This window comes from Bos indicus x Bos taurus, chromosome 4 (genome assembly GCF_003369695.1).
Source record: "Bos indicus x Bos taurus breed Angus x Brahman F1 hybrid chromosome 4, Bos_hybrid_MaternalHap_v2.0, whole genome shotgun sequence".
Classification (NCBI taxonomy): domain Eukaryota; kingdom Metazoa; phylum Chordata; class Mammalia; order Artiodactyla; family Bovidae; genus Bos; species Bos indicus x Bos taurus.
The window spans coordinates 86,702,192-86,719,216 of record NC_040079.1 but is presented as its reverse complement, the minus strand read 5'-3'; the positions used below and the strand labels follow the sequence as shown (position 1 = coordinate 86,719,216).

General features: G+C 42.0%; 1 protein-coding gene across 1 annotated transcript in view; it reads left to right on the top strand.

Annotated features, from left to right (window-relative positions):
- The window catches only part of LOC113891607 (multidrug resistance protein 1-like), a 111,665-nt gene extending 110,787 nt beyond the window's left edge, over nucleotides 1-878 (top strand). Inside the window, exon 27 of the mRNA XM_027539863.1 lies at nucleotides 676-878. Within this exon, the coding sequence (XP_027395664.1) occupies nucleotides 676-711 (36 nt within the window). The 3' untranslated portion in view covers nucleotides 712-878. The remainder of the gene's footprint in view (nucleotides 1-675) is intronic.
- Nucleotides 879-17,025: the final 16,147 nt, after the last annotated feature.

Genomic DNA, 17,025 nt, shown 5'->3' with positions numbered 1-17,025 from the left:
AGAACTGAGTGTCAACTTGTCAGATGGATGCTAGAGGAAATCTGTGCACAGGGAGAGTGTGTAAACATCCCAGAAGACTGCATCAGAAGTGACTCATGGTCAGTTTCAGGTGCTGGCTTGGGAGGAGTGGGTGGTGGCCACCACAGGGGTGAGGCTAGGAAGCCAGAAACAGCCTGAAGGGCCAGGTGTGCCAGCAAAGGTGTAATTTTTTTTAATGACACAATTGCTATTATTTATTTGTTTGTTTTTTAATTTTTGTCTGTGCTGGGTCTTTGTCGCTGTGTGCAGGCTTTCTCTAGTTGCGGCTCACAGGGGCTACTCTCTATTTGTGGTGTGTAGACTTATGATTGCAGGGCCTCCTCTTGTTGCGGTTCGCAGGCTCTTGGCACACAGACTTCAGTAGTTGTGGGCAGGGGCTTAACTGCTCCACGGCATGTGGGATCTTCCCGGACCAGAGATTGAACCCATGTCCCCTCCATTGACAGGTAGATTCCCACCCACTGCTCCACCAGGGAAGTCCCAAAACGGATATATTTTTATTCTTGCTGTAGTTTGTTTAAAATAGAGTGTTGAGATATGCCTTACTTTCAGGTGTCCACATTCCTACAAGGGTACCTGTGCAGTGAGATTTTATGAAATAAATCAGATTTAACTTCTTTGCTTTCTGTTATGCAGATGGACGTATCACCCTTTTACAAATGCCTTACCTAAAGGAAGGAAAGAACACACTGTAGAGACCTGGCTTGCTACCCTTGGACATGTGGGTAACCTACTGCTTCTGCTATTGGAATATTTCAACCGTGAGCATCAGGAGCCACAGCATTCTAGCATCGCAAGCCAAAAATCACAGTGTTCTCTTTGGGAAGAAGGGGAAAGGCAAGGTGAGGGGAAGAGGGCTTTTTTTTTTTTTTTTTCCATTTTAGTGAAGAGGTAGAAAAACTAAACACTGTTATCAAGATCATACTTCTAATATTTATTTTTATCATTAAACAATGGCATTTGAAGCTTTTCTCTTCTATCAGAATTTGAGTATGACAGTTTTTGCATTTCCTAAAGAGTGCATTGGGCTTCCCTGGTGGCGCAGATGGTAAAGAATCTGCCCGAAATGAGGGAGACCTGTGTTCACTCCCTGGGTTGGGAAGATCCCCTGGAGAAGAAAATGTCAACCCATTCCAGGATTACTGCCTAGAGAATTCCATGGACAGAGGAGCCTGGCTGGCTACAGTCCATGGGGTCGCAAATTATCGGACACGACTGAGTGACTAACACTTCAAAGAGTTCATTGTCCCTATCCAATCCCCTCTTATGCAAAACATGTCTGTCAGTGTGGCAATGACCCTGTTGCTCCCACTCTTTTTAGACTTTAAATAAATGACTCAGGCAATAAGTCATTTTTTCCATGGATGGTCTGTGTTGCCTGGAAGACTGGCAGTTCTTGCCAGGCTATGGCTAAACCTACCTGAATTATTTGGGAAACACTAAGGGCACAATAATCTGCTTCCTTATACTCTAACGTGGAAATTTATATTACCACATGTAAAATAGACAGCCAATGGGAATTTGCTGTATGGCTCAGGAAACTCAAAAAGGGGCTCTGTATCAACCTAGAGGAGTGGGATGGTGAGGGAGATGGGAAGGAGCTTCAAAAGGGAGGGGATATATGTATACCTATGGCTGATTTGTGTTGAGGTTTGATGGAAAACAGCAAAATTCTGTAAAGCAATTATCCTTCAATAAAAATTAATTAATTTAAAAAATGGTGTGAAATTGTTTGGAATCAGGGAGCCCAGGTCTGGAACTTGTACATGTAAATAGAACCTGGAGAGCAATATGCTAAAGGGAAATGGTTGGGTTAAAGTGAAAAAAACAATTTTTTGGATTTCCTCTGTGAGAACAAATACTTAAGAGTGTCAGAAGCTCAATACAAAATACTGGACATTTCATGAAAGTTCAAATTCATGAATAAATCTTTTGCATGTACTTCAATTCTGAAGGCAATTTTTTGGAGAAGCTAAAATTTTTATTGGCTATTAATGAACGGAATTAAATTTCAAGTACCTTTTCGATTCTCAAAATTTGCATTTATGCCAGAAAGTCCACGTTGGCTGACAGTTTTACATACTAGCATTGCATATCAAGGACAAGGTCACAGGTTAGCTTGGCAAATTCTTGGCATCAAACTACCATATGCTTTCTACACCTTTCTGTGTTTCACAATATATTTTAATTGTTTGCTTTCTTTCCTTCTCTGGTTATCAGTTTTTAACATATCTGACAGCCAGCGCTTGATCTTGTCGTCTGCACATCTCTGTGCTCGATGCAGGAGCTTGGCCTAGTACGTGCCTTCTGCAAAAGCACTGTGTGAATCGTGATAGACACAGCTGGGCAGGAGATGGCAGAGTCACCAGTCTCCAGATTCTTCCGCATGAGACGAGCGCCAGATATCTTCCCTCCGCCCTTGTGTGTTAGCTGTCCTCCCTTCTCTCTACATGGCTTTCCACCCTGGGAGACTGACTTCTGTGGGTTCAGCTAAAGGAAGACCTGGGTATGGTTGGAGGGGATCACTGCCCTTCTCAAAGCAGTTTTCTCTACGTGACATTCATAAGTGACCTGGTACCTTCTCCCTCCCCTCACCCATGCTGGCCTGGGCAACAGCCCCCCACCCATTTGCATGGCCCCAACATACGTCCTATCCATACGGTGTATCCATGATATCCTATGTCTGCTCATACCTTTGTGAATAGTCACTGTGTTAAATCCTCCTTGAATATCCTAATTAGAGTGTGCCATTCCACTCCTCGTGGACTTCAACTGATAAAAGACAGTTACAGCTATTCAAAAAGAAGCCACCGTTCTTGACAAGGTAATGACTGCTTTCTAAAAATCTTCTCCACAATAGTTGTGAGTCTAGAATCCTGCGGGGTGCCGGCGTGAGGATCTCCACCCATGCCAAAGGTCATGAGGAAGGAGGCTCGACATACGCAAAGGCGGGATCGAGCCTCAGGAGTCCCCCTGGAAATTCTCGAGCATCTACCCCCATAACCAGAACCTGCCTACTTTACTACTTTGTGCTCTCACCTACACTTCTGACTTTACGGAGGGCTGTCCCCCACCACCTCTTTCAGAGAAGGAGTTAACTTAGAGCTCCAGTTAATAATAATTCCTGGGCATGATAGGAGTGTTTCAACCTACAAACTCCTCTGAAGGTTCTCTAGCCTGCCTGACAGGCTTGTCCGGCCCCATGTGATTGCTCACAGCCTCCCAACCATGAGAGGCACGAGATGCTTTAAACCTTCTAAAAACAAGTTCTTTAGAGAAGTTAGAAAACTATTAGTATAGTATAGTGGGCTGATTAGAAATTGTATTAGTGAAGGGTTTTTCATTTGTTGAGCCAATGTTTACTGCTAAGTCTCCACATCCCCTGCCCTTATACACATTAATGAATATATAGAAGAAATAAGTATTAATCTTTGATATTAATCACGTTAGACCTTAGGCTAAGCAAATTCTGTCCTTAATTAAAACCCACTACACCCTCACCCTATAGGAATGTAACTTTATCTGGTACCTTCAGAAGGTGGCGTCTGTTTTAAGAATAATCACCCCTGGAGAAATAAGTGTTCTGGTTGACTGACCGCTGTCACAAGGAGAGGGTCATAAATTGTCAGCAGGCCCCCCTGGCCAGAAGATGATGTAACACCCCTAAGATCTCTGTATACATCTGTATGAAGCACCTGACTTTAATAAAAGTCAGGACTGCTGACCCTGCGTGACTTTTGTATAACACCTCAGTGTATAAAGACAGACCCTGGAAAATAAAGAATTGGGATCAGTTCCTCGAAAGACTGGTCTCCCCATCTCTCTCTCTCTCTCAGAGTCTCCATCTGGAGCGCGGAGCCCGCCAAGCTTACTAACTTTGCCTGGGCTTCTAAGATCCGACCGGGGAGGCCTCAGTGTCTCCTCTCCTTCGGGAGAACAGAAGGACGCCTGCAGCCTACATAAGTGGTGCAAGCTTCTTGTCTTGAAGTTTTATTGGTTTCCCGCGTAAACCAAGCTACTCAGTCTCTTTTCTCCACTGAATTTTCCTACTGAGCTATCCTTATTCTATTGCTCTTTATATCTCTAATTAATATTTAATTAAAGCCAGTGTATCCAGTGTATTCGCCAACGCTGTCTCCCCTTCGAACTCCCTGGATCAGCCGGGGCTGGTCCCTGGCAGAATCCTACCTAATCTATTCCATCACATATCCCAGTGCTTCCTTATCTGCCTTTTGCCCCAGTCAGATCATAGCTTTTTCCCTTCCCGGGCTCCACTCTTCATTTTTATCTGTTTCTGTATTATTCCCTGCTTTTGGACTTCTAGAATTATTTCTTTTAGATAGAGCTTCATGTGTGAGGTTAGAGAATATGAATTTTGTATTTTCAATGGATATTGTGGTCTAGGAGTGGAGGAAAGAAATGTATCTTAAAAAAGCTAAATGACCTGTTACTATAGAACTCTCAAAACGTTGGTATCCTCCTGAGCTCCGAGACAGCAGCCTGGAGCCAGCACTTCTTAAACTTATGTGACCAGGGAACCCTTGTTATCTAAGCATATGGTGGGCTCCTCAGGTCACAGTTTGGAAAACCTTGCTCTTTAAAATCCATCCTTTTCCTCCTCCATAAATATTTATTGAACAAATATTGACAAAACTGGTCAGAACCCTCAGAGAAGGGACATGGAAGACAGGATCCGTCACCCTTTGCCTTTAATCCATCTGTGCTTGTCATGTCAGAATCTTGTAAGATGTGCGTGGTGGGGTGGGAAGTGACCCGCACTTCCTGCGAGATTTAGTTTGAAGGACTGATTGATGGTGCTTGGATTTCGAATCAGAGGTCTTCTTCGAGCCCTTAAGCCCAGATGATTTGTGGATGTAGTTTCTCCTCTGGGCTCTCTATGTTGATTCCTGAACCAGCTGGGGGTGGAAGAGAAGTGGGAGAGAAGGTAGAGAAGAGTGATTATCAAGTGCTTGCAATGTGCTGGGTAAATTTAGTTCATCCGGTTTCCTTAAGGAGATCACAGTCTAGTGGGAAAAAAAAGATGTTAGAATAATTAAGGCAGTATAATAGAGCATAACATAAAACTATGAAGATCTTATACCCTGGTTTCTCTAAAAATATGTATATTTATTTATTTGGCTGTGCTGGGTCTTAGTTGCAGTATACAGTATATTTAGTTGTGGCATGCAGACTCTTGGTTGTGGTGTGAGGGATCCAGTTCCCTGACCAGGGATAGAACCTGAGCTCCCTGCGTTGGGAGCATGGAGTTTTAGCCACTGGAACACCAGCAAAGTCCCTACCCTGGCTTTTTTAGTGGTACCTCATTGTTCTACTTTGGTAAGCCCTATAATTATCAGATTTGACTTCATATTTTACTATAAGGGGGAAGTGTAAGAAAAACACTGGACTTTGTAAGTTTAGGCCCAGGAAATATCCACCTACCTGCATATTTTACATATAAAAACACAGGTTTTTGTAAGTAGCCATCATCTGCTAGGTGTTACTAAGAAGGTGAGAGAGTTTGGAGGAGGAGAGTGAGCAAATAAGTTAGAGAAACATTTTAATCTAATATTTCATATCCCTTTTTCTACTGATGAACAAATATAAAGACTGGCTCATTTGGTTTCACAATCTTCCTTTGCCTTGGCATCCACTTATAGAAAATGGATTGTAAAAATCCAGCAGCAACTTCCAAGAAGATAGAGGAGACATATTTTCCCCTATCCCCCCTGCTAAGTACGACTAGAAACACAGAACATTATCAATAAAACAACCATAAGAATATTCTGAGAAGTGAAGAGACGAAGACAACCAAGCCAAGGCACTTGGAATCCAAAGAATGACATGGTGGTGAGTTCCTCATTTTTGTTTTGGCTTGTGGGGATTTTTGTTTTTCTGTAATTGAAGTATAGTTCATAATGTTGCATATCAGATGTACAGCGAAGTGATTTGGTCATGCATATATATACACACATATATATTCTTTTTCCATTACAATTTATTACAGTATATTTAATATCGTTCCCAGTGCTATACAGCAGATCCTTATTGTTTATTTTATATATAGTAATGTGCATCTGTTAATCTCATATTCCAAATCTATCCTTCCCCTCTTTCCCCTTTGCTAACCATGAGTTTGTTTTCTATGTCTATGAGTCTGTTGCTGTTTGGTAAATAAGTTCATTTGTACTGTTTTTTAGATTTCACCTATAAGTGATATAATTTTGTCTTTCTCTGTCTGACTTACTTCAATTAGTATGATTTCTAGATCCATCTATGTTGCTGCAGATGGCATTCTCGTTCTGTTTATGGTTGAGTAATATTCCTCTGTATATAGATTTACCACATATTCCTATCCATTCAGCTGTCAGTGAACATGTGTTTTGCTTCCATGTCTTGGCTAAAAATCGCTGTGAACATTGGGGTGCATGCACCTTTTGATTTAGAGCTTTCATCTTTCCTGGATGTATGACCAGGAGTAAGACTGCTGGGGGGTTTCCCTGGTAGCTCAGCTGGTAAAGAATCTGCCTGCAATGCAGAAGACTCCGGTTCAATTCCTGAGTCGGGAAGATCCCTAGAGGAGGACATGGCAACCCACTCCAGTATGCTTGCCTGGAGAATCCCCATGGACAGAGGAGCCTGGTGGGCTTCAGTCCATGGGGTTGCAGAGAGTTGGACATGACTGAGTGACTAAGCACAGCATAGCATGGGATTGCTAGATCATATGGTAACTATTTTTAAATTTTATTAAGGAGCCTCCATACTGTTTTTCATAGTGACTACAGCAATTTACATTCCCACCAATAGTGCAAGAGGATTCCCTTTCCTCCACACGCTCTCCAGCATTTATTACTTGTGGACTTATTGATGATGGCCATTCCGGTGTGAGGTAATAACTCACTGTAGTTTTGATATGTATTTCTTTAATAATTAATGATGTTGAGCATCTTTTCATGTGCTCCTTGACCATCTGTTTGTCTTCTTTGGAGAAATGTCTCTGTAGGTCTTTTGCCCATGTTTTGATTGGGTTGTTTGGTTATTTTTGTTATTGAGTTTTATTCACTGTTTGTATGTTTCAGAAATTAATTAAGCTCTTGTTGATTGCATGGTTTAATCAACCAGTAATATTGTTGGTTTTATTAGCTGTTTACATGTTTTGGAAATTAAGTTTTATTAGCTGTTTATATGTTTTGAAAATTAAGCTCTTGTTGGTTGCGTGGTTTAACCAACCAATAATAAAATTTGCAACCATATTGCATGGTTGCAAATATTTTATCCCATTCCATAAGTTATATTTTCATTTTGTTTATGATTTTCTTTGTTGAACAAAGGCTTGTAAGTTTGATTAGGTTCCATTTGTTTAGTTTTGCTTTTATTTCTGTTGCCTTGGGGGACTGACATAAGAAAACATTGGTATGATTTATGTCTGAAAATGTTTTGCCTATGTTCTCTTCCAGAAGTTTTATGATGTAATGTCTTATATTTAAGTCTTTAAGCCATTTTGAGTTTATTTTTGTGTATGGCGTGAGACTGTATTCTAACTTCATTAATTGCGGCTCTTGGCTTTTGTTATACCACTTACTAAGGAACTATCTTTTTCCCACTTTATATTCTTGCCTCCTTTGTTGAAGATTAGTTGAACTTAGGTGTGTGGGTTTATTCCTGGACTGTCTACTCTGTTCCGTAGATTTGCTTTGTTCTTTTTCCTCAGGATTGCTTTGGCAATTCTGGGCCTTTTGTGGTTCCAAATAAATTTTAGAATTATTTGTTTCAGTTCTATGAGAAAAATGTCATGGGTAATTTGATAGGGATCACATTAAATCTGTAGAGTTCTTTGGATAGTATGGCCATTTTAACTATAAATATTAATTCTTCCAGTCCAAAAGCATGATTATTTTTCCATTTTCTTGATTCATATTCGATTTCCTTTATCAGTGTTTTACAGTTCTCAGTGTATGAGTCTTTTACATCCTTGGTTAGATTTGTTCCTAGATATTTTTTTAATGGGATTTTAATGGGAATTTTTTTTTTCTCTCTGATAGTTCATATCACTGTAAAGAAATACAACCAATTTCTGCATATTAATCTTGACTCCTGCTATCTTGTTGAATTCATTTATCAGTTCTAATAGTTTTCATGTAAAGTCTTTAGAGTTTTCTATGTAGACCATCGTATCATCTGTATGCTATGATAATTTTACCTCTTCCTTCCAATTTTGATATCTTTTATTTCTTTTTTTTTTAATCTGATGTTTTTGTCTTGTTTTGCTTTATTCTTGCCTTATATATGTTAGCTTGGAGCTGAAGAAGATGAAAACCCAGAAATGCCAGTGTGTACAGACAAAAAGCCCCAACAAAAGCCAGCTCTCTCTAGCCAAAGGACCAGGAAAGGGGCAGCCCAGAAAAATAGAAAATGTGTAGATGGCAGCCTCTACTCTAGCCAGGCAGCATAGGAAAAACGATGGTATGCTCCAGACCCATGCCTGGAAAGACTGAGTGGCAAGCCTCGACTTCCACCCTCACGAGGCTGTAACAAGTGCGCCCCAGCTTCACTGCCTGCCAGCAGGGAGCTGGCTTTTCATCCCTACCAGCAGCGATGAGGATTTGAGAAGAGGTGGCCTCGTGGAGGCTCAGGACTTTCATGTTGACAGTAACGAGGCTACCTCCCCATTGCCATGTCAGTAGTGACCACGTGGAGAGCTGTAACAATGCACTCCCTCTCTGCCAAGCCAGGAAGGGATCAGTGGAGGCCTAGCGGGGAGTCAGCCCCGCTGCCTCTGCTCTGCAGTAACAAGGAGCCCCTCCCACCTCAGTGTCAGTGGAAACCAAGTGAAGAATGACACCCTCTCTCTGGTGGGGCACTGTCCTCAAGGAGAACAAAAGGTTTCAGTAAGGTCTGGAATCTCACAACAGAACACCTCAGATGTCCAAGTTTCAGTGAAATATCACTCAACAGACCAATATCCCTTATCAATTTACATACATAAATAAAGTATATAACCATTGGGAAAACTAAGAAAAGTACAGCGAGTCTCTGTATTTGTCTTACAACCATATATGAATTAATAAGCATCTCAAAATTAAAAGTTTTAAAAGAGTAGCAAAGGCGTGAGATAAAGAGAGTTGTAGATTCTACCTAATATTAGTAGAGTTCCAAAAATATTGCACAGATGATTGCAAACCCCAATTATTTTGCTTCGGTAGATTTCTGAACATCTCACAACTCTCTCTAACGTGATTAAAGAACCCTTAAGATGCCACAGTTTTAGGGCTAGGAAATAGTGCTGTGAGTAACTGAGAACTAACATCAAATGCAAACATAATGTTATTGTTCTTCTTTGTTATGTTATCCATAGATATTTTAGTATGATATGAGCAAATATTATTAATCTGTTATGAAGTAAAGTATAATTTTTTGAAAATGTGCAGTTTTAGAATAAACTTAAGAGTCCACATTAATGACCCAAAGCATAGTGACCCTACCTGGGGCTTGTTCATTCACTCTCCAACCTTGGCACCCCGCACCCATTCCTGTCTACCCAACTGTTACCATAATCCTCACAGGGCACAGAATTCCACGAGGCAGTGTGACCTTGGCATTCTCAATGTGCCATTACTCTATCCTGGAGGATTGATATGACATCGGTGATTAAAATGATGCTTCTTCCCAACTGCTTTAATTTTAACTTCTGTCATACCTTGGCAAGTCTACCCTGGTTTAAGAGGGTGTACGAAAGAGTTCAGTCTTCCGAGGTGGCATCAGTGGTAAAGAATCCACCTCCCAGTGTAGGATACACAAGAGGTGCAGGTTAGATCTCTAGGTTGGGAAGATCCCCTGGAGTAGGAAAGGACAACACACTCCAGTATTATTTCGCCTGGATAATTCCACAGCGAAAGGAGCCTGGCAGGCTACAGTTCATGGGTCCCAAAGAGTTGGACACGATTGAACACACACACAGTGGGCAAGGAAGAGATCGTTGGAAATATCCGTTAAAGCCAGTTACATTGGAAATCAGCATTACCCTCATCCTTAACATCTTACAAATGCCTTCCAAAGTGCTGGAGCCGAGTTAGATGAATTTTATAATGAGCAAAGAAAAGTGAGACCCAAAGGGAAGGCTTTTTAGGAGATAAGAGGTCAGAGGTGGAGAGGAATTTTTGTTTTTCAAGCAGATAGATAAGGTTTTTGAAAAGAATTTTGGGAGAAAATTGTAAGATTGAACATGGTTTGAAAGCAGTGAAGATAAGAGAAATTATGATCTATCAACTTGGAGAGGAAGATGCAAGATTTAAGCAGGGGTATTGGCGGCAGGAAATTTGGAAACAGAATGTAGCGAAGTGCTAAACTGTTAGTTGCTCAGTTGTGTCCGACTCTTTGTGACCCCATGGACTGCAGCCTTCCAGGCTCCTCTGTCCATGGAACTCTCCAGGCAGGAATACTGGAGTGGGTAGCCTATCCCTTCTCCAGGGGATCTTCCTGACCCAGGAATCGAACCGGGGTCTGCTGCATTGCAGGCAGGCTGTTTAACAGCTACTAGTGAAGCACCAGTGAAGTGTGGTGACATGCAAATATAACAGTCAAAGATAACATCTAACAGTCTATCTTCAGAGATGAAAAGTCTGAGAATTGTTTGCCACAAAGACAATATAGCAGGAGAAACACTGCAGAGAATATTACCATCAAGCTGAAAGTCCACTGGACAGAGAGCCGATTCCATCATTCTCTCTGCAGAGAAAACTGTTGCAAATTAGTACACATGTAAATATAAGATATATACAATAGGATATTCAATTATTACAATGTAATATTGTATAAAATATGCAAAATTACAATGTAATATTATATAAAATATACAAAATATTAAGTATTTTAAAATACTTTGGTAGATGGAGTTTGTTCTTCCCTTTGGCTCTTAGTTATAAGACATTCTTTTTTGCATGTAAATCTTTTATGCCACAGCTTAAAGCTAGGGATCTATTCAGTACACATTTAATAACCTTCAAGTGCTTTGGGGACAGATACAGAGAGAGGCATGACTCTGCTGGCACAAGTCTTCCCCAGGGAGTCCTAATTCCATTCACTTTTTAGGAATTGCGATTTCCTCACTGTTAAACTGAGAATAATACCACCTCACTTGTTTACCTTGAACGCGCTGCTTCTTTTGAGATTTGAATGAGGTGATACCTGTTTGTGATGGCTTCATAATTTTATAAAACACTATAGAGATCCGATTTTTGTATTGGTATATTCTCAGTCCATTTTGAGGCAGGAGCTGAGACCTGTTTTTCTTTATATCCTCAAATCCTTGCACAAGGTCTGGTACTTAGTAAGTATGGGTAGCAAGTGTTGGCCACCTCATTGAATAAAGCAGAGAAAAATACCTTTTTTTCCTTGGGTCTGATGTATTACTGAGGTGACAATAAACAGCAAGCATAGTCATTTCACAAATTGTATAGTATACTAGGTGGTGGGAAATAATGTGGGAAGAAAAACTGAAGTAGAGTAAAGGGGAACTGGGAGTCCTGGGAGGAAGAGATGCGGTTTTCAAGCAGGTCAGGGGTGGTCTCATCGACAAGATGGGAATGGAGAGGAGACTTGTAGGAGGTGAAGGTTTTAGCCGTGTGAATATTTGGGGGAAGAGACTTCGGGGCAGAGGGAACAACTAGCACAGACACCCTGAGGTGTAATTCCATCTTGTTTGAGGAGCATCCAAGAAGCCGGTGTGGCTGGCAAGGAGTGAGGGAGGGGGAGGCAGAAAATGAGGTCAGAAACATTGCAGAGAGGGCAGCCACTGCAGGCCAAGGCTCCCAGTGGACTGCGGCCTCTGGGGAATTAGGACTTGAGGGATCACATGATTGGACCCACTTTTCAGATGAATCACTCTGGCTTCTGCTTTGAGAATGAACAAAGGCAGGAGAGGAGGCAAAGACAGGAACAGAGGAGACTGAAGAAGCTACTGCAGTCATTCAGGTGAGAGATGAGAGCAGCTTGCACCATGCTGGTAGAACTGGGGAGAGACAGATAGTCAGACCCAGGCAGCGCAGTGATAAAGTACCTGCCTACCAATGCAAGAGATGAGAAGGTCCTGGTTCGATCTCTGGGTCAGGATGATAGATCTCCTGGAGGGGGAAATGCAACCCACTCAAGTATTCTTGCCTGGAGAATCCCATGGACAGAGAAGCCTAACAGGACCAATAGTCCAAGGGGTCCCAAAGAGTCAGACATGACTGAGCAACTGAGCATATATTTTGAAGCCAGAACCTATAAAATCTTCTCATGGAGTATGAGGTGGGGAAGAAAGAGAAGAATGCAGGATGACTCAATATTTTTGCTGGTCATCTGGATGGTGGAGCTGTCAACTGAGAAGGAGAGACACCTGTTGGAGAGGCCAGTTTAGGGGAAAGGTCGAGTCAAGGTTGGGCACGTTAAACATCCAAGTAGAGAGATCAAAGATGCACTTGTATATATGAGCCAGGAATTCAGGAAGGAAGTCTAGATTAGAAAAAAAAATTAGACATTGTTGGGTACAGATAGTATTTAAAGCCATGAGACCAGCTGAGATTACAGAGGGAATGAGACTAGGCAGAGAAGATTCACCGTCAGCCTTGGAGCACTCCAGTGTCAGCTGAGAGGTAGAAAGAAGAGGCACAAGCTGAAGGACACTGAGAAAGAGTGGCTGGTAAAGCCGAATAAAATCCAAGAAATATGTGGCGTCCTGGAATTCAAGTGAGGAAAATGTATAAAGGAAGAGAGAAAGATAAATCTGTCAGCTGCTTGAGTTTGTTAAGTCAGATAAGGACAAAAAATTGACCTTTGGAGGTAGCACGGTAGAGGTTATCAGTGACTTAACCAGGGCAGTTTTGGTAGTGTGACAGGTCAAACTCCTGATGAGTGTGTTTCAGGGAGGACAGGAGGACAGGAAATGGAGAAAGTGATGGAACTCTTAGTAGCTTAGCTGCAAAGAGAAGGAGGAAAAGGCAGTGGCAGTTAGTAAGAAAAGCGGGGTCAAGAGAGTGTTTTTTAAGATGAAGAAACAGGGGTGGGCCAGCAGGGACAGAGAAGTTGACAAGGCAGGAGAGAGGAGGAATCATGTCTGTTGAAGAGCTCATTCCCGAGGGGCTGGGATCCACAGCATCCAAGTACAGATGAAAGGACTGGTTGCAGATAAGGGCATGCACGGGTAGTTCATTGGAGAAGCTGGTTCATTCAGGGAAGGCGGGTGCTGGGTGCAGATGCTGGGCAGTGGGTAGGTGTCATGGCGGGAGATTGTGGCAGTTCCCTTCCAAACACTGTGACTTTTATTAGTGAAATAAGAAGCATAGTACTTTAGCAGAATGTGAAGACATAAAATGACTGAAAGATACTTGAGGGAAAAGGAAGCATGAAGCAACGGTCTGACACAGTGGAAGAGTGAATAAGGAGACAGTCGCTATTGGGCAGCAAAGGTGGGAACACACCAGTGGATCAGACAGCAAAAACTGTTCTTATGAAGCTTGCATCCCTCAGAATGGACAATAAATAATAAGCATAGTAAATACCTTAAATATATAGTAAAGGATCACTTAGTTTCATGGTGGGACAAGTCAAATGGTTTTGTGTCTTTCTTTAGCCGTGCTCTGTTGCATGGTGGAAGCTTGCAGTATTTGGATAATTTAAATTAGCCAGAGTTGTGGTTTTACCAAGAAACCTGATAAAGAGAGAAGGCAAGGGGTTGTGGATGTCTGCAAGATGAGTGGAAGACAGCACACCAAAATAGGAACAGTTAAAATATGCTAAGATCAATGAATTGGAGGAAGAAGATGTTTTAACCATCCACTACATTTGACCCATCTTCTCCATCCCCACTGCCCTGCACTAGTTAAAGTGGTGGCTAAGAATACAGGCAGGATTAGAATTCTGGCTCTGTCAGTTATAAGATCTGTATTCTTTTTCACTTTAATTTTGTTTATCTCTGTCCAAAATGTATTGCCTTAATCACTATCGTTTCACAATAGAAGTCTTGATATCCAGTAAGGCAGATCTCTGGTGCAAAGAGCTGACTCACTGGGAAAGACCCCGATGCTGGGAAAGATTGAAGGCAGGAAGAGAAGGGGGTGACAGAGGATGAGAGGGTTGGATGGCATCACTGACTCAATGGACATAAGTTTGAGCAAACTCTAGGAGATAGTAAAGGACAGGGAAGCCTAGCGAACTGCAGTCCATGGGGTCACAGAGACTCCAACACGGCTTAGCAACTGAACAACAAAGGCAAATCTCTGAATACTTTTCCTAAATAAACGTGAAATAACTTCTCAGGAAAAAAACGTTGAGAAAAGTTATCACTGGCAAAAGGAAGCACAGAGCATTCTTTAGGTAAAAGGAAAATGATCCAAGATAGTGGCTCTGAGATGTAGGAAGAAATAAAGAGAAAGAAAAGGATAAGACATGTATAGATAAATCTAAATGACAATGACTATAAAATAATTTCTAATAAGGGTCATAAAAGATAGAAAAAAAAATTAAAGTACATGACAGTGAGTGAGTGAAAGTCTCTCAGTCATGTCCAACTCTTTGAGACCCCATGGACTGTCCTGGAATTCTCCAGGCAAGAATACTGGAGTGGGTAGCCTTTTCCTTTTCTAGGGTATCTTCCCAACCCAGGGATTGAACCCAGGTAGTAACGTATAAGTAAGAGGTGGGTAAATGAGGTTTGAGAATTTTAAAGTCCTTGCATTGGCCTGGAAGATGAAAAAGGACCACTGTTTAGTCAAAGATAGGTCATAATCTCTAGGAAAGAGTTAACTGTTAAATAGAAAATGAAATATGTACTTATTAAATCAAGAGAAAAGAACCAAAGAATAAAAATAGTCCCCAAAAAGCAATAATTAAGATTAAAAAAGAAAGAACTAATGGAACATGTAAAAGAAGTAAGATGGAGGGAAGGACATTAACTCTACATCAATGAGAACAAAGCAGGATTATCTCAATATCCTACCAACAAAAGAAAGTTGAGATTTCTTATAGCCTGAGTGTCATGGAGAATTCTCCAGTTTATCACAGTTGCTTAAATACTGTTTTTTAATGAATAACAGATGGATGCACCAGATAAGGTTGTTTTACTGTTATTAGATAAATGTAAAAGTAGCCCTTGGAATGGGCTGTAACACAGGCAAATACATGAATACAGTCATGTGGGCGAGGCTTCTCTCTCCCCACACACAGGCCCCAGACACAAGCAACATACGATGAACGCTTTTTATAGGAACAACTTTATGAACTGACTCTGACGGGAAAATGTCATGTTCCTGTGTGTTGGTTTTTGTTTTTTTTTTAGTTCAGAAGCTTCCTACTTTCTCACGTGTCTACCTTTTCACTCCCCCAAGATGTCTTTTATAGAAACTGAAGAGGCTACCATCTCCTTACAGGCTACTGAGCTTTATAATGTTCTCCTGTCACCACCAAGCTTTCTTTCAGCTCAACAATTTCAGTTGCTGTAATTGTAGAGTATTTTTAAAATAGTGATCTGACCACCTGTTAGACTTGTGAAGAAGAGGAATTCTGGTTGATCAAAGAAGAGAATCCTCCTGATTGTGGTAGATGGGCTAAGTCCATGAACAGAGGAGCCTGGTGGGCTACCGCCCACAGGGTCGCAAAGAGTCGGACACGACTGAGCGAGTTCACTTTCACTTTCAGGCTAAGAAGAAAAAACTTTTTTAGGAAAACCTGTAAATAAATTCATTTCTAATAATTTTAGAACATGCCACAGTTCCAATCAACTCTTAGTCATCTCTTCAAGTCAGGTTCTGCCTAGCTCAAGGTGATATGCAGAGCACGGTAGAGATAAGTGGCATATTTTAGAGTGAGTGCTAGAGCTCCTGGCTCTTATCCCAGTCTCTCCTTATCAGCCTCTTCTGATCTTGTAACTATTAATACTAGGTACCTCTTATATGCCAAGGACTTTATACACATTATGCCTAATCCCAATAACACCTCAATTTTACGGTTTCCATAAAAGTAAATTGCCTAAGGCCAGTAAGTGACACAGGTGAGATTCCAAGATCTGCCGACAGCACCTCCTCTTGTAGGATGCTCTTTGTTAATTTTCTCTGGGAACCTGAGAAAGCCATGGGATGACTTCTGTGTTAATAAGACAGCAGGAGCAAGGCCCAGCAGGTAGCCCTGCTACCTGGTTGGGAAGAAGGGAAGCCACGTTTATGGAGTGTATTCTGTTTCAGGCTCAGTACCAGCTCCTTCTACCTTCTTAGTTCATTTATTCCTCACAGTGACCTCGCAAGGGGCGTGTTTTATCCTCAAGTTACCATATGAGGAAACTGAGGCTTAGAGAAGCGAGAGTGTCCAAGGTGACATAGCTAGTAAGATAGGAAGCTCTGAGTTTGGATCCCACTGGCTTCAAAGCTATGATAACATGCTGCTCCCTGTTTTAGATTTTCCTTTAGGAAGGAGCCTGGCGGTTCATGAAAAGGGATGAGAAAACCACACAGAGGATTCCCGTGTGAATCCTACACCTAGAGCGCAAGGTGTAGAGACACCTGAGCACAGGGAGAAGTGCAGGATCAGAGCAGGATGCCAGGAGAGGACACTGGAGACTGGACCCTGGTCCTGAGGACGCAGCCACAGGCGAGACTCGACCTCTCTGGGCTTCAGTCTCCTATCGGAAAGGGAGTGGAGGAGAAGCGGTTGAATTTGGCGATTTCTAAAACCCTAAAGTTCTGTGCCTCTAAGTGTTGAGAAGGCACCGGCTGCATTATCCTGCGAAGAGCTTAATGCGATGTTTTTGGGCGGCCCTGCCCTGTCCTCAGCATCCCAAGAGACGGGTGGCTTCGGTGCCCCCCGGGGAGCAGACCCGGGGATGCAGAAGCAGCGGGAGGCGAGCCTAGGGGTCTCTCATGTCCCTCAGCTGCCCCATCATTGGTGAGCATGTACAAACTGTCCCCCGCAAGGCTTCAAAAAGAAAACTGCACTGAAGGAGTGACAGTCACTCTGGAG